The 20,038-nt window shown below is 48.4% G+C and overlaps 1 protein-coding gene across 2 annotated transcripts in view; it reads left to right on the forward strand.

Annotated features, from left to right (window-relative positions):
* Window positions 1–20,038, forward strand: part of UBA1 (ubiquitin like modifier activating enzyme 1) — a 63,368-nt gene that overhangs the window by 28,990 nt on the left and 14,340 nt on the right. For both annotated transcript variants that reach the window (XM_056856359.1, XM_056856350.1), the window contains exons 2-12: window positions 9,061–9,177; window positions 11,252–11,310; window positions 11,504–11,672; window positions 11,783–11,917; window positions 13,420–13,526; window positions 14,168–14,258; window positions 14,708–14,840; window positions 16,269–16,366; window positions 16,896–17,042; window positions 18,698–18,874; window positions 19,809–19,919. In XM_056856359.1, coding sequence (XP_056712337.1) covers window positions 9,061–9,177; window positions 11,252–11,310; window positions 11,504–11,672; window positions 11,783–11,917; window positions 13,420–13,526; window positions 14,168–14,258; window positions 14,708–14,840; window positions 16,269–16,366; window positions 16,896–17,042; window positions 18,698–18,874; window positions 19,809–19,919 — 1,344 coding nt within the window. The remainder of the gene's footprint in view (window positions 1–9,060; window positions 9,178–11,251; window positions 11,311–11,503; window positions 11,673–11,782; window positions 11,918–13,419; window positions 13,527–14,167; window positions 14,259–14,707; window positions 14,841–16,268; window positions 16,367–16,895; window positions 17,043–18,697; window positions 18,875–19,808; window positions 19,920–20,038) is intronic.

Raw genomic sequence — 20,038 nt, forward strand, 5'->3', positions numbered from 1 at the left:
TATATCTCCTTTCTATAAAGTGCTTAGGTTAGCCTAAAAGCTTAAAATGATAAAATAGAAATAAAAAATACCCACAAAAACTAAAAGCAACAGACCCAAAACTAAAGGCCCTTCATAAAACTAGCAGTAATTAAAAGGCATAGGTATAAGCTACTTTAAATTTCAAATACCTTTATTGGCATAGGTACTACTTATGGGGAACTGCCACCCTTAAAATGGCAGTATTAAAATATGAGCAAAGGAACCTGGAAACAAAGTCGGATTCAATCCGGGGTTCAGTCTTAAAGGGAAAGAATGACTTACCAACTCTGGTAGGCCAATGGTGAAAGGACTAACTTGGCCTCTTGAGGCAGGGAGTTCCGAAGTTCACTATATCTACTGCTGAAAATTTTCACTCCCAAGTGCCCTCTCTTAAGGCAGGCACATGTAAAAGTACACCATCAGCAGATCTTAGGCTACAGGACATTTAGTACTTTAAAGGTTAAGAACAGCACGAAGAATTTTGACCCAGAAACAAATGTAAAAATTGGGGCAGTATGTTCCCCACAGCATGTCACTATTATCATCTTCTGCCCCTTTTGACAGCCCCGAAGTTCCCAGACCATCTTGCCGTCTCATGCAGTCAAACCTGAACGTTACCAAGTCATCTTTACTGAACCCAGGTCCACTATATCCAGGAATGGTCACAACTGGTAACCAGCTGAGGCTGGAAAAGGCATCCCAGGCAACCCCCACTATCTGGTTTTGAGGTGGTGGTTTTTTTACAGCAGCAGAGTAGTGTCTGCGATCATCCCCAAACTGCAGATGGGCTCCCTTGGTGGGGAGGGAATCCAGCCCATTTCAGAACAGACAGTTAACTATTCCCTCATATAGAGGAGGGTGCCGAGTTGTTTTCTGTTGCCCCAGAAGGTCGGACCAGAACCAGCGGGTCGAAATTAAATCAAAAGAGTTTCCGTCTAGACATTAGGAAGAATTTTCTAACAGAGTGATTCCTCAGTGGAACAGGCTTCCTCGGGAGGTGGTAAGCTCTCCTTCCCTGGAGGTTTTTAAGCAGAGGCTAGGTGGCCATCTGTCAGCAATGATGATTCTATGACCTTAGGCAGATTATGGGAGGGAGGGCATCTTGGCCATCTTCTGGGCATGGAATAGGGGTCCCTGGGGTGTGTGGCGGGGAGGTAGTTGTGAATTTCCTGCATTGTGCTGGGGTTTGGACTAGATGTTCCTGGTGGTCCCTTCCAACGCTATGATTCTGGTTTTTACGAGACGATACTTCTTTGTTGAGTTGCCGGCATCCAGCCATTCGCTTCAGAGACCGGTTCATGGTCTCCGCTGCCTCCCTGGGTTTAGGTGGAAAGAAGAGAATTGTTATCTCATCTGCATGAAAATAGCATTTTGTTTTTCTAAAGAAGAAACAGGCTTTGGAATCTAGCACTTGATGTGCTCGATATGTGTGCGCACAATGCAAACTCCCCCCCTCCCAAAGCCTTGGATTTGATATATACAATGGAATGTTGAATCTGAGCTTTTTACAATCCCTTGTCTTCTGATTGGTCTAATCTGGATGTCTGAAAAGAAAGGGATACCTTGGATTTCTGAGGTCAGCCCCTGTTCTTGGGGGCTGGTTTTCCTCACCAGGCAAAAAAGCTTGTGAACTTAAGAAAAAGCCATGCTGGATCAGACCAAGTTCCATCAAGTCCAGCAGTCTGTTCACACAGTGGCCAACTAGGCCTCTAGGAAGCCCACAAACAAGACAATTGCAGCAGCATTATCCTGCCTGTGTTCCAGAGCACCTAACGTAATAAGCATGCTCCTCTGATCCTGGAGAGAATAGGTATGCATCATGTCTAGTATCCATTTTTACTAGTAGCCATGAATAGCCCTCTCCTCCATGAACATGTCCACTCCCCTCTTAAAGCCTTCCAAGTTGGCAGCCGTCACCACATCCTGGGGCAGGGAGTTTCACAATTTAAACTATGTGTTGTGTGAAGAAATAATTTCTCTCATCTGTTTTGAATCTCTCACCATCCATCTTCAGCAGGTGACCCCATGTTCTAGCATTATATGAGAGGGAGAAAAGCTTCTCCCTGTCCACTCCATACCATGCATAATTTTATAGACCTCTATCATGTCTCTCCTTAACCGCCTTCTTTCCAGGCTAAACAGCCCTAAGCATTTGAACCGCTCCTCATAGGGCAGTTGATCTAGCCCACCACCCCCCCCGATCATTTTGGTTGCTCTTTTCTGCACCTTCTCATACCTCCTTGGTCAGGGAAGCTAAGGCAGGCACTCGCATGCTGATGCAAGCTGTCCTTAGCTGACACTCCATTTCCTTGCTGGATGACGAAGGCCTTCTGTTTCCAAGCCAGCAGGCAGCTGCACTTAGCAGAAAGCAGAGTGGTGTATAATAGGGATGGGAACATTTGCTTGAACATACGGTAGCTGCTGCTGCCTTCACGCTGTTCTTTGAATGAGCGAGGAACCTTTCCCCCCCCCCGTCTCTGAAGGCCGCTTCAGACTTTCTTCCTAATAGGCGCTCACAAAGTGAACGCACAATGCACCCTCTAGGCTGTAATGTGTGTGCAGCAGTCGCATTATTTGAGATAGGTATGCATTTTGGTTTCAGCTCCCTGACAGGTGGACATATGGTGGTAATAAACATGCATTGGTCTCCCAGTGACATGAGAAGCCACCCTGAATTTACAATCATTTATAAGCCTTTTTTTAACCAGTCGTTATGTATTGTGTTCATGATTTAATTCAGATTAGCTGAATCGAATCAGGTTTTCGGTCATGTAGAATGAACTTTTTGGGGTGCTTCGTACTCTTTTTAAAGTTGATTGTTCTGCATCTCTCGCTCTATACTGCTGAAATTGTTCTGATCCCCTGGCATTAATTGTGGTGCATTCCCGGAGGTACTGCTGCCTTAGGAAATCACAACAGATGGTGCTTTGGTAGAAGTACTTATAGAAGTCCACTCCTGCACATGAAGCCTGCTGGGTAACCTTGGGCTAGCCACAGTTCTCTCTGAACTCTCGGCCCCACCTACCTCACAGGGTGTCTGTTGTTGGGAGAGGAAGGGAAGGATATTGTAAGCCGGTTTGATTCTCCTTAAAAGGTAAGAGAAAGTCGGCATATAAAAACCAACTCTTCCTTCTCTGAACTTGTATGTTGTTGTTTTTGGTAACTATCTGATCTTGGTGCCCACCAAAATGTATGGGGTAGCTTCTGGGGGGCAAGAAGCCTTGGGCTAATAAAAAAAAAAGGTGTATAAATATTTGAAGGAAAGAAAAATAGAGAGAAATTGATCGTTGTACTTCTAAAGCTTCAAATCCTTAGTGTAAAAGCATGTGGTATGTATCTTACAACTTTCTTTTTTTGGGGGGGGGGAACTTTGGTTGGAAATAAGTAAAGGGGCAGTTTCTCAAAGTTCAGCTTTTCTAGATTTAGATACCTGAAATTAAGGTACTGCCCAACTTGTTGGCAGCTCCTGCTCTTTGAGCAGCTGCCAAAGACCTTTGCGGTTGGTCACTCCTAGAGCGGCTTAAATCTGCCACGTCTCCGTGAGCGAGCTGTTGAGATGTCTTCTTGCCTGTTATGCCATATCTTGCCCCGAAGGGGTTTCCAATGTCTTGAAAGTGGGCAACAACTGAGGGGAAATAAAATCTGTGATGAATTGAGGGAAATAAACCCGTGATGAATGCTGATTTGTAGGGGCAGTGGGTGGTGGTGTCTAAAGGAATCATACCATCTTGTAGTTTAGTATTGTAAAGACGGATGTATGGGATTGGAAAATAGTAGAAAGCTGTCCTTTAGTGGTCATGATTCTCAGTTGTTATTTAATGTACTTTTGAGAGATCCTCAGAACACTATCTTAGCAATCCTTAGGAAAGTTTCAGAATCAGATAACCTTTATTGGCATAATATTGATGGTCACAAGGTCAGAGATAAACAGATAATACATATCTAGATTAAAATTAAGTTTAAACTTAGGAAAGTTCTGTAAGGTGGTCAGTATTATGCCTGTAATACAGGTGCAGAGGCCCAAGGTGAGAGAATAGTGGTTTAATGCAATCCCGAAGAGGGGGACGGAAAGGGGTTTGGAGGCGATGTGACCCCTGCGGCAATGTAAGTGCCACTTGCACTGTCGAAATGGGCCCTGATGCCAGTGTTGGGGAACCGCGAGGCACAGCCGCAGCAGCAGCGTTTCTCCGGCGCAAGGGCTTGCGCTGGCATTGAAGGAGGCGTTCCCGGGGAGGGGGGCTGATAGCTCCCTGAGCCCTTTCGCCCTGGGAACACCCCCTTTTGCCGGCGCGAACTCCCTGAGCCCTTTCGCCCTGGGAACACCCCCTTTTGCCGGCGCGAACTTGCAGGCAGTTTCGCGGGGTTTGCAGTAAATTGCATTTTTGGCTTGCGGTGCCAGGCCAGCTAGCTGATCAGGAGGCAGCTCAGCTGTTCCGTTCCCGGGACCGCTGCAACTACCCCCTCCCCTTAGGATTGTGCTGTCCATTAGTTTTAAGACTAAGGTGAGGTTGTACTCTGGATATCCTCGCTTAGAGCTCACATTCCTGCTCGCTATGCTACACTCTTTCATGACTTTACCCTGGTCCCTGTGGGGCACAGAGCTTTCATTGTTGTGCCAAAGCCTATTTTAAGCTGCCTTGTTTTCCCTAAGCTTCCCCATATTGTGAGGGGTACACCCAGATCCTCTTCTTCTCACCACCCCTTCCAGCAGCCCTTCAGATACAGATATTCTTTCCTCCCACCCACCCCCTTTCCCATCATACACAGATTTAACAGATGGCCTTGCCTGCTAAAAGGCAGCCGGCGCCTGGGCCTCCAGCTTGCACCTTGCAGACACGCCTTTCGTTTCCTCCAAGTGGAGGAAAATGCAGTCACTTGTCACCAGCTTGCTGTGTCACCGTTGGCCGGCTGCGTCGGGAACAGAGATGCTAGTTACTTCTGAGCTTGGCATACGGCAAAGCAGCCAGGCACTGTTAGAAGGGGACGGATGCGCCCGGTGAGGGAAGGGGGTGTGCAATAGCCCTGCAGGAAAGCAGGTTCTGTGAGGGTGAAAGGAGAAGGGCAGGCTTGCTGCTGGGGGTGCAGGAAGCCAGGCTGTTCTCCCAGCTGTCTCAGTCCCCAAGAATAAACACATGAACAAATCTAGGAAGCCTGTGGGTAATTTTTAACTTGGCTTTAGGGTGGAGGTGGGGTTTTAATGTCTACAACAGGGTGTGGGGGTTGACCTCCGGGTGATGTTTCCCTCACTGTGCAGAGTCATTAAAAAACAGTGGGAAGAAAGGATTTTTCCCCATGGTAACTTTTTGGTGGTTAAATTAGGAGTGAGCAGGAGTTAGGCCACAGTGTTGAAACAGGCCCTACGGGCTTCTTGATTTGCGATGGGGGATTTGAATGTAATTCAGCTGGCCTAGGTTCCAAGCCAGAAGACCCTAATAAGGAGTGCATTCTCCAGCTTTATTCCACTACACTCCTACACAATAATTCCTTCTTGTCCCTGGCAGCTGTTTAAGACTTTGATATATGCTTGCCTAGTCATCTGTATCTATCTGGGTGCCAGCTCCCCGCCCGTGATGGGGTCCAGCGGGTGCCAACCTCCTCTGGCAGGAGTTTTGGGGTGACATGGGATGCTTTCCCTTTCATTGGAGGCCCAAGTTACGAATACGGCCTAGTCGGCATTTTTCCATCTCCACCGAGTCCGTCAGCTGATTCCCTATCTGTTCCGTTTTGAGCTGGCCATAGTGATCCATGCAACTCTAGATTAGACTTCTGCAATTCGCTCTGCGCAGGGCTACCCTTGAGACTGCTCCAGAAACTTCAACTGGTCCAGAATGTGGCAGTGCGAGCCCTTATGGGAACTCTCATTAAGGGCACGCATACAACCAGTGCTCTGCCAGCTGCCCCGGCTCCAGATTGAGTACCAGATCGGGTTCGGTACTAACCTTCAAAGCCCTAAACCATCTGGGACCATCGTATCTGCTGGACCGCTTTAGATTTGTAATTTTAACATAGTATGTCTTTTATCAATGTATTTAGAATTGTATATTATATTGGAAACTGCCCAGAGCCCAGCGTTGGCCGGGAAGGGTGGGGTAATAAACTTAATAAATAATAATAAAAAATATTTATCTTTAAAGAGCGCTGTCTTTAATTAAGAACCCGTTTTCTTGCTCCAAATTATCATGGAGTTAAGGGGAGCCCAGTAGTTTGTGACGGATCATTTAGCACCTGCTGGAATATTTTGGAAAGACTGCTGGGTGAAGCTGCTTTGATCTGGGCAGGAACTTCTTAAGCAAGAGCGCCTCCTTGGAACAGTTTAACACAGATTATGCGTTCACAGTTCAGGGGCCTTAATCATGCGCTGTTGTGTTGTGAATTTAACGTGCATTAGTATACCACAGGCATTCTAGTGTGCAGGACGTGTACATGTTTTTAACCAGAATATGCAAGGTTTTTAACCAGAATATGCAATCAGCCCACCCTGACATGAGGTAACTTGAATGAAATCTGCCCATTTTGGATGCATTCCACGCATTACCGAAGGCAGTGGGTTTTCTCGGTTTAGTTCTTTCAGTATACAAGTTGCAACTTCATAGAACTTCAGGAGAGTTTCTTTACCATTTAGGCTGGAGCCGTAATTGTGTTTAAGGAATCGAGTCCCACTGAATTCAGTAGGACGGACTTCTGAGTAGAAATACAGTCAACTTTCAACTCTCAGTTGTCAAAATAGTTACCTGAGTAACCCTAAAGACCATCACTTTGGTCTTGGCATAGTTGATACTCAAGGCCTCTTCTTCACAGTAGTCACCAAGTTTGCGCAACAACCTTCTTAGGCCTACACATGTAAGGGAGACCAGAGCCATGTCGTCACTGTATAAGAGGACGGATATTTTCTGAGAGCCTAAAGAGGGAGAAACAAACTCAGAGCCAGACAGCTTTGGGATGATATCATTTAGAAATTTATTACTAGCTTCTTGGGGGTCAGACTGTTTTAAAGTTATTTTAATCTTACATTAATGTTGTTTTAATGTTTTGTATGGTAGATTGTGATGGCCTTTGGCCACAAACAATAAACTTTATCAAGACTCAAGAACTGAGTAACCCAGTGGGAACCAGCCTTGACTTTGCACTTCAGTTTTCTTTGTGAGCTGCCGATGCTCTTCTTCCTTCAGAGATCCTCTAGAATCTCCTCCTTGAGAGCTGTTAGGAGAATCCCCTAAACTCCCCCCCTCCCAAGAGGAGATCCGATTACATCATGTTAATAGCCATTGCTGGGAAGTGCCTTCTGACCTAACCTCTGCCAGCTACAGACTGGTTGTTTCCCAGCTGACTCATTTCCAGCCCCTCCCTGGCCAGCCCTGTCTGCATAGCTTTCGGTTCTTTCTGGAGAATACTGCCAGGAGGGGGCAGCCAGCTTCAGTGACGGTCTTGCGGTGGCATGGGGGTGCAGTAGCTTCACAGAGCAGGTTAGCGTTCTGTGAAGAAGGGAATTCCTTTTCTGGAAACCATAGATCGGGTGGGGAACCTTTTTCCTGCCAAGGGCCATTTGTACATTTAGAACATCATTTGGGGGCCATACTAGGTGTAGATCTCCCGGTGTGTGGGGAGAGGCTAGATTTGCCAGGTCTCCGGCCACCACCTGGAGGTTGGCAACCCCAGGGGAGGCCACACAGAGAAGGCCTGGAGGGTGCCCCCGCTCCCCCGGTCCTCCCCCCCAGGCAGGAGGGCAGCCAGCAGTGGGCCCGAGCAAACGAGGCGCCAGGGGGGCGCAGCACGTGGTCGATCAGCAAGGGAGGAAGGAAGGAAAACAGAGAAAAAGGAAAAGGGAGAGAGGAAGAAAGAAATGGAAAGAGGGGGGAAAAGAAAATGACCGAGACAGACAAAGAAAGAGACAGAGAGGGAGAGAAAAGCCTTTCCCCACACACACACACATACACGCCGGCCCCACACAACCTGGCCCCGGGCTCCATGCCCTCCCCCCCAGAGTCCACAAAAGGCCCCCAAAGCCCGATTGGCTCCTGCACACATGCTCTGCCGCTGGGAGCCGTGGGCCTCTTCCCCCCTCTTGCTGCTCAACAGCCGACAGGCAGCGAAAGGGGCTTACAGAGTGCCCTGGCGTTCCTGCACGCTGCGGCTATAGGGGGCAGCCTTGGGGGAAGCGTCCTTCCTCCTCCTTTCGCCAACCAACAGCTGTCAGTTGGTGAGAGGAGGTCCAAAGGGTGCCGCAGTGCCTCTGCAAGTCGTGGCCCCAGGAACACCCTCAGGGAGGGCTGCCCTGCCTCGCCCCTCTGGGCAGGGCCCCGGAGCCCCCGAGGGCCACAAAAAAGGGCCTGAAGTTCCCCATCCCTGCCATAGATAGTGAAAGCAGTTGAGACAGCCTCCGTTTCATTCTTGCACTAAAATCCTTGATTGCCAAGAGGCTATCAGACCGTTGCATTTCTGCTGCTGTTACATGAGCACATGAAGCTGCCTTATACTGGATCAGATCCTCAGTCCATGGTCCATCAAAGTCAGTATTGTCTACTCAGACCGGCAGAGGCTCTCCAGGGTCTCAGGCAGAGGTATTTCATATCACCTACTCGCCTAGCCCGTCTAACTGGAGATGCCGGGGATTGAACCTGGGATCTTCTGCATGCCGAGCAGATGCTCTACCACTGAGCCACGGCCCTCCCCCCCTTCTGCTGCAGATTCCCACTTTGCCTCCTTTGCTGTTTCTGGCGTCCCGTGCGCCTGAAGGAACACAGTTTGGAGGGGTGGCATGCAAGGCCGCTGTGAGAAGGGGGAAAAGCGAAGAAATCGTTGTCCTCTAATGTCATTCTGCTCACTTTCTTTAGGATCCAGGCCACTTCTTACTGTGCTCCATCTCTTGCAGCATCTGTGTGTCTCCCCATTCCTGTTTTCCATACAGCACGGCAGCCCATGTATTGAGTCTTTCCCAGAGTCCTGCACAACGCAAGTCCGTCAGTCGGGGTGTGTCTTGTAGACTGTAGACCAAGCGTTGTTATTCTTGACAGCTGTTTCTTTTTGCTTGCTCATATTCAGATGTCCAGCTCGCCGTTGTCCAAGAAGCGTCGCTTGTCTGAATCTGAGACGAAGACAGGTTCAAACTGCTCCTCTGGCAAATCGGTACCGACTGATCTACGTGAAGCGCCTGCCAACGTAAGAAGATGGGGTGGGTTGGTTGGTTGGGGGGGTGTCCTACTGCGACCTGCTCTGCTTCTTATATGGGGGTGCAAGTCAGTTTTATGGGGAAGCTAACCAAGGCCTAGTAGCCTTTATTTTCTTTTTATTAAAAGATATGCTGACTAAACTGAGGTTTTCATACTTTGGTCACATTATGAGAAGGCAATAGTCACTGGAAAAGACAATCATGCTAGGAAAAGTTGAAGGCAGCAGGAAAAGAGGAAGACCCAACAAGAGATGGATTGACTCTATAAAGGAAGCCACGGCCCTCAGTTTGCAAGACCTGAGCAAGGCTGTTAAGGATAGGACACTTTGGAGGACATTGATTCATAGGGTCACCATGAATCAGAAGCGACTTGACGGCACTTAACACACACATGCTGTCATGATGGGTTAGATGGAGTGAGGTTCTGTACATGACAAGAATTCTGTATGTTTGAGCAGTATGTCCAGCTACTTTTCAGTAGCATCTGGACTGTACCCAAGTGCAGTACTTTTCCACACAGGCATGGTTGGCAACCGTTTGCACATGTGGAAAAGAGTGAAAGGGTGCATTTGGCGTTAACGTTCCCTTTGACTTTTGCTTCCAACCCCTTCACAGTCGCATTGGTTGCAGCCCTTTTTTACTTTCCTACATAGAACCCCAGCTAGCTTCCAACTGCAAACAAATGTTCAAAATAGCAGACATCAAATCAATGCAATAAATCATGCTCTCTTAAATATCTGCTGCAGCGGTTGGCTGGCAATTGGCAGTTTCTGTATATGTAGGAAAACCAGTATTAACCATCTGCTAAACTTCTCATGCAGAGCCTGCTAACTGTTTGGGCCTTCGTTTAGGCTCAAAGCAACAAGTCTGTGTAGGCCAGCATGGAAGAAGTGCTAGAAGTAGCAGGATAATCCTATTTCCTCACGAAGTCATTCATGTAGAAATTAAAAGTGCCATCTATGTGATGAGTTAGGGTTCCTTTTGTTTCTGACTTGGGTCTCCTTTTTGTATTAGCGACTGAAAAAGATGTGACAAAGGTAAATGGGATTTTACGCTGGAAAAGCCTCCAATTATACGGGCAGAAAGGGAACAAATCTTGTGTTTGGAACGCAGTTTAAAGGCTTAGACGTATTTCCTTTGGGGTGCCGATAGAACACTTTGACCTCATTTGCAGAATGGAAGATTCGTTGGGTGTTTGGAAGCAGTTGCTTGCATAGTAGCGGAGGCATCTAAAGGGTGTGAGGGTGGGCACGGTCAGGAATGGAGGGAAGCATCGTTACATCCTAACCTTGGCCCCTGCAAAAAATGGCTGTAGTGATTTGTGATCTCTCTTCCCCCCCCCCCCCCGCCATGATTCCTGATTTTTGACACGTGCTTTGATACATTTTAGAAATGAAAATGCATATGTCTATGTCAGATGTGGTCTGTATGTTGTGTGTTTTGTTACTGTTATGTAGAACCTTAAAGTAAAAATATTCAGACGGGGGGAAAAAGAAATGAAATTGCTGATATGCAAAACAGTAGACATTTTCGGGCCACTGCCCCCTTGGTTCTACAAACTCAACCCCAGCGCCCCCCTACCCTATCTTACAAAAAGCATTATTCAAAATAGGGGTTTGCATGACACACTAAAGAAGATAAGAACAATAAAATTTCAAAACAGTAACAATTAATTGCACATCTATTCAAAATCGTATTAAAACTTTTTAGTTGAAATTTATTCAACAAAACTGATGAACTTGATCCAGTGGTACCAGCTCTTCAATTTGTAGAAAAAAAATTCTGATAGTTTCCACCAAATTTGCCAGCATGGTGCCACAGCTTGATCTATTGTAAATTAGCGAACAACACAGTTGAAGGAGCCCACCTCTAGCACCCCCCTGTTGCCCCCTTGCCTCTTAGTGCCCCCCTAGGTAATCCTACCGCCCTCCAGGGGGTGGTACTGCCCACTTTGGGAACCACTGAGCTACAGCATCAGTAGCTCAGTTGCAGCCTTAAGAAATAGCTCTTCCTGGGTTGCTCTGGATTCTATCAGTGACGCCCTTCTCCTTTCCTCGTTTCCAGGGTATGGCCAAGAATGGAAGCGAAGCAGATATTGATGAGGGTCTGTACTCAAGGCAGCTGTAAGTATCAGAAGAGTGTCAACACAAAAGGCGGTCGGTCCAGGACCTGTATGGCGGTTGGGGGCAAAGACGAGCAGAGGGTCAGCAGTTTGTCAGGGGCTGAGACATGGTTGCCGCCAGTGTGAGAGATCCCAGCTTCTAACCCAAGGTTAATCCTTGTTGTTGTTTTCTTCCACCCACCTATCCTGGATAGGTACGTGCTGGGCCATGAGGCCATGAAACGGATGCAGAATGCCAACATCCTGGTCTCTGGGCTGCGGGGACTGGGTGTGGAGATTGCCAAGAACATCATCTTGGGTGGAGTTAAATCTGTCACTGTCCATGACCAGGGGGTGGCCGAGTGGTCCGACCTTTCCTCCCAGGTAGGATCCTTTTCCATCCGCTCAAAACGCCAAGGTGTACATGACTCCCCTGACACCCGTACTTCTTGGCATGCTCACCATCGCACCCCCACACCTCTCTCCTCTTTCAGTTCTATTTACGTGAGGGGGACCTGGGGAAGAATCGGGCTGAAGTGTCCCAACCGCGGCTGGCGGAGCTGAACTCGTACGTCCCGGTTACGGCTTACACTGGACCCCTGAGTGAAGACTTCCTGGGCACCTTTCAGGTATTGCTGAAGTCGCCTGGCGGCCGATTGAGAGCTGGGTGGGTGGCCGTGGCTCAGGGGTAGAGCGCCTTCTTGACACGCAGAAGATCACAGATTCAATCCCTGGCACCTCCAGTTGAAAAGATCGGGTGGGGAGATTTGAAAGAACTCCACCTGAGATCTTGGGAGAGCTGCTGCCGGTCAGAGTAGGCAATACTGACTTTGATGGACCAAGAGTGATTCAGTATAAGGCAGCTTGATATGATATGATATACAATATGATATATACATGTTCCTTTATATAGGGGAAGAAAAGTCTTGATGTTTAGAGGAAGGGTGGAAATCTGGGCATAGCATTTGATCCAGATGAAGGATCCCCCTAGTCTCCAAGTAGCCAGCAGCCGGCCGGCCAGATCCTTCTGGAAGCATAAAGAAAAACTTTGTGACAGTGGTCCTGCCTTGTTAGAATACAGGAGATCAAGCAATGCAGAATCCTAGAATCATAGAGTTGGAAGGCACCACCAGGGTTATCTAGTCCAGCCCCCTGCACAATGCAGGAAATTCACAACTACCCCCCCACACACACACCCAGTGACCCCTACTCCATGCCCAGAAGGTGGCCAAGATGCCCTCCCTCTCATGAACTGCCTCAGATCATAGAATCAGCATTGCTGACAGATGGCCATCTAGCCTCTGCTTAAAAACCTCCAGGGAAGGAGAGCTTACCACCTCCCGAGGAAGCCTGTTCCATTGCAGAATCATAGAGTTGGAAGGGACCACCAGGGTCATCTAGTCCAACCCCCTGCCCAATGCAGGAAACTAACAATTACCTCCCCCCCCCACATCCCCAGTGACCCCAACCCTCCCCCCACCATGCAGGATCCCACAATCAAAGCACTCCTGACAGATGGCCATCCAGCCTCTGCTTAAAGACCTCCAAAGACAGGGACTCCACCACCCTCCGAGGCAGTGCATTCCACCATCGAACCGCCCTCACCGTCAGGAAGTTCTTCCTAATGTTTAGGTGGAACCGTTCTAACTGTTAGAAAGTTCTTCCTAATGTCTAGACGGAAACTCTTTTGATTTAATTTTAACCCATTGGTTCTATTCCGACCTTCTGGGGCAACAGAAAACAACTCAGCGCCATCCTCTCTACGACAGCCCTTCAAGTACTCGAAGACTGTTATCATATCACCCCTCAGTCTTCTCCTCTTCAGGCTAAACATACCCAGCTCCTTCAGCCTTTCCTCATAGGACTTGGTCTTCATGACGATGGCCCTGTTAAAATATAGGAGTTCAAGCAAGGTGTATTGCCCCTGTACATTCTACTTGGCTATCGTGGCTTGCAGCTTAAATGGCTTTTGAGAAGGATTAGGCACGTTTACGGAAGGGTACCTGTCAGCGCCATTCTATCACCGTGACTTGTGAAGAATTTCCTAAGAGATGGAGATATTTGAGTGAGTGGCCCAGCAGAGATTGGATACCAGGCGATGGTGTGGTGCTTAGGAGTGCTTCTCTTTCAGGTGGTCGTGCTCACCAATTGCTCCCTGGAAGAGCAGCTGCGCATTAGTGATTTCTGTCACAGCCGAGACATTAAACTGGTAGTGGCGGATACCAAGGGACTGTTTTGGTAAGACACGGTCCCATCTTTGTTTCCTCATCTGCTGCAATAGCCCTTAACCCAGGGATGTCGCACTCAATTGTTACAAGGCCCGGATATGACACAAATGTCACTTGATCAGGCCGGGCCAGGCCTCGCCAGCTCAGATTGAGAGCTGGATAAGAGTTCTCAAGGGTCCGGATCCAGCCCTCAGGCCTTATGTTTTCCATCTCTGTCGTGACCCTTTCTCCTTGGCTGGGTACTTCCCTTGGTCCACCCTTGTACACACCCCAGTTTGACTCTCTAGTAGGGGCTGCTTTGGGGACCCCACCCTTTGTCCCATAAAGCTGTATACCCCCAAATCCCAGCAAATGTTGTAGAAGAAGAGTTGGCTTTTCTATGCCAACTTTCTCTACCACTTAAGGCAGAATCAAACCGGCTTACAATCACCTTCCCCTCCCCACAACAGACACCCTATGTGGTAGGTGGGGCTGAGAGAGCTCAAAAAGAGCTGTGACTAGCTCTTAACCACTATACCACGCTGGCTCTCGGCCTCTGAGCACATTACTGCATTGGCATTAGTGACATCTCTTCCTGGCCAGAAGTTGCAGCGGAGGCCGTCTCCTGTGTGAATGTACAGGTCCCTCACCATCTTCCTCTTGCCCCTACAGCCAGTTGTTCTGTGACTTTGGCGATGAGATGGTTGTGACAGACACCAACGGGGAGCAGCCGCTCAGCGCTATGGTCTCCATGGTCACCAAGGTAATTCCTTCCTGAAGATGGAAGCCAGGAGTCCCTGTGAGATCCCCTTGTTTCTTTTCCACAATACACCCTTACGCAGCGGCATTGAACTCAACTTGTTACGAGGGCCGGATATGACATAAATGTCACTTGGTCGGGCCGGGCCATTCCTCACCGGCCCTGATTGGGACTGGGGGGTCGGGGTGGGTGGCTGCCTTGGCTGGCTCCCTTGTTTCTTTTCCAAGATACACCCTAACTCAGGGATGTCAAACTCATTTGTTACGAGGGCCGGATATGACGTAAATGTCACTCCGTCGGGCTGGTCCATTCCTTACCAGACCAGATCGGGACTGGGGGGTTGGTGGTGGCTGGCTTGCAGGCCGAATCTGGCCCGTGGGCCATTTGTGTGACCCCCCCCCCCACGCCCTAACTCTTCCCTGGCTTGCACTTATCCCCTTCTTCCCGTACAGGGGTGCCCCGGAGAAGTAACCTGCCTGGATGAAGCTCGGCACGGCTTTGAGAGCGGGGACTTTGTTTCCTTCACTGAAGTGGAGGGCATGATGGAACTAAACAGCAGCGAACCCATGGAAATCAAAGTGCTCGGTGAGCCCTCCATTGGTGCCTTAGCTCAATAGGACAGGGCTTCGTTTTTGTCAAAATAGGGTGTTTGTTGGGGATGCAGCTTTTCACTGTGTCCGGCAGGGCTGCTCAGGTTGACAGTAATGCTTCTACGGGGTGTTCTGGGGATCTGCGTGGATCTGTCCTGTATGATGCTTGTGTTCCTTAATATGGATTGCCCAGTCCCAGAGTGTCTGAGTAGGTTACAGTGGATTTCATGGTGGAAAGTGCCGTCAAGTCGCAGCTGATTTATGGCGATCCCGTAGGGCTTTCAAGGCAAGAGACGTTCAGAGGTGGTTTGCCATTGCCTGCCTCTGCGTGGGCTGAGAGAGTTCTGAGAGAATTGTGACTGGCCCAAGGTCACCCAGCAGGCTTCATGTGGAGGAGGAGGAGGAAGAGTTGGTTTTTATATGTCGACTTTCTCCGCCACTTAAGGCAGAATCAAACCTGCTTACAATCACCTTCCCTTCCCACAACAGACACCCAGTGAGGTAGGTGGGGCCGAGATAGCTCTTAATAGAACTGTGACTAGGCCAAGGTCACCCAGCTGGCTTCATGTGGTGGAGTGGGGAAACAAATCCAGTTCACCAGATTAACCTCCGCCGCTCATGTGAAGGAGTGGGGGAATCGAACCCGGTTCTCCAGATCAGAGTCCACCACTCCAGACCACCGCTCTTAACCACTACACCATGCTGGCATGCACCACTCTTAATCACTACACCATGCTGGAGTGGGGAATCATACTCGATTCTCCAGATTAAATTCTGCTGCTCTTAACCACTACACCTGCTCTTAATCACCGCACCATGCTGGCTCTCACAGTAGATTGACACATGTCAGAGTCTAAAATTAGACAGGTGAGCCTTACTCTCATACCACCTCCTTTTTCCTCTTGCTTCCATGTCTCTTGGTTCAGAAGCCTCTTCCCTGATAACCGACTCGGGCTTTGCCTATCAATTCCTTTAACGAGTCTCTTCCCTTTCACCAACATTGCAACTGCAAAATGCCAGAGCCATTTAAATCCCCTTTCGTGCTTACTCTACACCCGAGGGAGCTCTGTTCTTGTTCCAATTAATTGCAGCTGTATTGAAAAAGAAATGTTTTGTTTTCCTCCTCCGTTATATTGCATTGGGATGGGGGCATGCCATCCCTGAGTCAACCCTGTTCAATTCTACTAATTGAATTCTACTACAGTTCAATTCTGCTAATGCCAAAGATGTATCAAAATACTCCCATTTGTTTGTGCCCTTTTACCTGTAACTAGAGCGCTGCCCCGGGTTGTGATGGATTGAGGTGATTGCTGGGCAACGAGGCCAGGACGGTGCTGTAGTTCTGACCCTACTCTGTGTGTTTTTTTCTAGTTCTAATCCTTACATATAACAAAGTTCATATGTGCACTCTTCTCTTTTCCAGGCCCCTACACATTCAGCATTGGGGATACCTCCAGCTTTTCAGACTATGTACGCGGTGGCATCGTCACCCAGGTTAAGATGCCAAAGAAGATTAGCTTTGTAAGTGCCTTTCCTCAGCAGGCTGTGCACACTTTAACGTCTCTGGACAGGGCACATCCTCAGGGTGATGCCCTTGCCTTGGAACGTCCTGGACCTCTTTCAAGGCTTCTGGGATGTAACACTTGGAGATTACATAAGAACATAAGAAAGGCCCTGCTGGATCAGACTAAGGTCCATCAAGTCCAGCAGTCTGTTCACACAGTGGCCAACCAGGTGCCTCCAGGAAGCCCACAAACAAGACAACTGCAGCAGCATTGTCCTGCCTGTGTTCCACAGCACCTAGTATAATAGGCATGCTCCTCGGATCCTGGAGAGAATAGGTATGCATCATGACTAGTATCCATTTTTACTAGTTGCCATGAATACCTCTCTCTTCCATGAACATTTCCACTCCCCTCTTAAAGCCTTCCAAGTTGGCAGCCATCGCCCCATCCTGGGGCAGGGAGTTCCACAATTTAACTATGCTCTGCATAGATTGAGAGATTGAAGAAAGTGAGGGGCTCATGATCCCATTTTCCTCTTTTTCCAGAAATCTCTGCGCTGTTCCCTGCAAGAACCGGAATTCATACTCACCGACTTCGGCAAGTTTGATCGGCCAGCCCAGCTGCACCTGGGATTCCAGGCTTTACACGAGTTCCACAAGAAGCGTGGCCATTACCCCAAGCCCCGCAACCAGGTAGGCAATGCTTGCCAAGTCTGCTGTTCCCAGGTTACTTTAAAATGCCTGCCGGCTACACCTACCTGTAGGGTTGCCAGGTCCTTCTTCGCCACCGGCGGGAGGTTTTTGGGGCCGGGCCTGAGGAGGGTGGGGTTTGGGGAGGGGAGGGGACTTCAATGCTATAGAGTCCAATGGCCAAAGTGGCCATTTTCTCCAGGGGAACTGATCTCTATCGGCTGGAGATCAGTTGTAATAGCAGGAGATCTACCACAAGCTGAAGAAGGCTCTTCTGAAACGCAACTGGATCAACCTTGCGTCCTTGTTGGGTCCACCCTTTGATTGGTCTACTCCGCTTTCCTTGTTTAATTCACCTTTATACTTGTACTCAAAACTTTGGCTTCTATAGTCCTGTATATACCGGCTGTGTCGTGTTTTCTGATTTGCACGTATGCTCTATTTCGTTTCTAGAACCAGCGTGGATGCTGGTGGTTCTTTATGGTACCAGAAACTTATTTTCCGGCTCATTTTTTCAACTTTTTCCAACTAATGTCTGTTTAGACGGTTAGTCTGCCTTTTTGTTTAGACGATTTGTCAGCTAAGGGTATTGTGTGCTAAGACATGAAGTTAATGCCTTCTTTGTTAATTTCCTTTTCCCGTTTAATTTATTCTTGACCATCAGTAAATTTAGAACGATTTTTCTGGTGTTTAATTTGAGCCTTCGTGCTCTATATTTTTTTATAACCACCTGGAGGTTGGCAGCTCAGCCTACCTGGCTGTTAGGCTTTTGTTCTGAAGAGTTGAAGCACTGTCCTATAGCTTTTATTGGGAAAGATTTTATTGGTATGCTGATTTATTTGTTTTGTTCTTGAGGTTACCTGAAGCCAGGGCTATTTATACTAGCCCCAGAATCCCGGGTTCTATAACAAGCCAAATTCGTTCTGGAAATAATGCTGCTATCTTCTATGTAAATTATGCCCGTCTTCCTGCTTTGCTTTATTTTGAATAATACTTCCATTTTTCAACAGTTGCCTTTCATTTGCTGTGGGGAAAACAGACAGATGTTAACAACTGGCCCTAGTCACATATGGGAAGGGAAAGCAAGAGCAGGCATATGCTACAGATGTTTCAAAGTTCTGCGTCCATGCAATCCAAATTCTGGTCCCAGCAGAGCAAAATTCTGCAACCTGTATAACTAAGCAGAGCAAAGTTCTGCAACCTGTATAACTAAGCAGAGCAAAACTCTGCAACCTGTATAACTAAACAAATTGAGCATATCCCAGTATGCTATTGTTTTTGCACAATTCTTAATTTTTAAAGCTTGTTTTCAAGATTCTGTTTTGCTAGTCATGAGGAGAGACACTAGAACAGTGATACCCAGTGGCCTGGGAGCTGAGAGAGCCCTAAGAGCTGTGACAAGCCCAAGGTCACCCAGCTGGCTTCAGGTGTAGGAGTGGGGAAACAAATCCAGTTCACCAGATCAGCCTCCGCCGCTCATGTGGCGGGGTGGGGAATCAAACCCGGTTCTCCAGACCAGAGTCCACTGCTCCAAACCACCACTCTTAACCACTATTTTTGGTTGTGTTTTTGGTTGTGAGCCCGACTTTGGTCTGGAAAGGGCGGTATATAGAAATGAAATGGAATGGAACGTCTGATTTCCCTCCCTTCCTCCTTAGGCAGACGCTGCCGAGGTGCTGGCATTGACCAAGGAGCTGAACGAGCAGGCGGCGCCCCCTCTTAAGCAAGAGCAGCTGAACGAGGACGTCATCAAGGAACTGGCCTTCCAGGCAACTGGGGATCTGGCTCCCGTCAACGCCTTCATTGGGGGACTGGCGGCGCAGGAAGTCATGAAGGTGACCCCAGACTCCCAGGAAATACCGTTAGAAAGCCCCATGGCTGTGGGGCTCGGGGCAGTCCCCTGGGTTCGGGGTAGTCCCCTGGGTTCTGCTTCAAGGCCTTCCGTCGCTCGGGGCCTTCCGTCCCTTCACAGAGTACAACTGTATTTAAAAACACAGGCTCTAAAATAAGGCTTCCTAAAAAGCACAGAAATGTTTACAGATATTACCAACACAGTCAAACAGAGAAGCCTGCCCATGTGGAAAGGCCAAGACAGAAACACTTACCCATTTTTTAATTGGCTGTGATCTATGTTCTTTTATTAGATCTGCTCTTAGCAGGCAGGGGAGGGGCCGTGGCTCAGTGGTAGAGCATCTGCTTGGCATGCAGAAGGTCCCAGGTTCAATCCCCGGCATCTCCAGTTAAAAGGGACTAGGCAAGTAGGTGATGTGAAAGATCCCTGCCTGAGACCCTGGAGAGCTGCTGCCAGTCTGAGTAGACAATACTGACTTTGATGAACCAAGGGTCTGATTCAGTATAAGGCAGTTTCATGTGTGCTCCACTGATTTCACACTTTCCATTTCGTTCTCATGACTGTCGTTTAATCTGTCTCCTGTCTGGTAAAGAGAAAGCCATTACTCTATCCGGAGTTTATTATTTAAAGGCCACTTTAACTGGAAGTTATAAGCAAGTTTCGCCTTAAATGCTTATTTGCATACAGGCGCTCTTTTCGTACTGGAACTGTTTGTCCCTTCAACCAGGAGCCCTGGATTTGGCAGCTGGCGGAAGTGGTGGGGAAGGGGTTAAGGGCTGGCCCGAGTGGGCTTAGCATGCATATCCCACCCCAGCTGTTTTAACAGGAGATTGGCCTGGTGTAGATCAAGCTGAATTATGGGGCACCTGCACACGTGTTGTGACTTTTTCCCCCCTTCCTTTTCGCTTCTGCTTCAGGCCTGCTCAGGCAAATTCATGCCCATCACTCAGTGGCTGTATTTCGATGCCCTGGAGTGCCTGCCAGAGGAAAACAAAGATGGCCTACTGACGGAGGAGAACTGCAGCCCTGTAAGTAATCGGGGTAGAGTTTGAGACAGTGGTTGGGAAAAGGAGCGTTGGTTGCTGCTCAGGGTTTATGGAAGCTAGGAGGCTTACAGAGGTTCTGGGCTTTAATTTAGGAATAGAAA

This window comes from Euleptes europaea, chromosome 1 (assembly GCF_029931775.1).
Source record: "Euleptes europaea isolate rEulEur1 chromosome 1, rEulEur1.hap1, whole genome shotgun sequence".
Lineage (NCBI taxonomy): Eukaryota > Metazoa > Chordata > Lepidosauria > Squamata > Sphaerodactylidae > Euleptes > Euleptes europaea.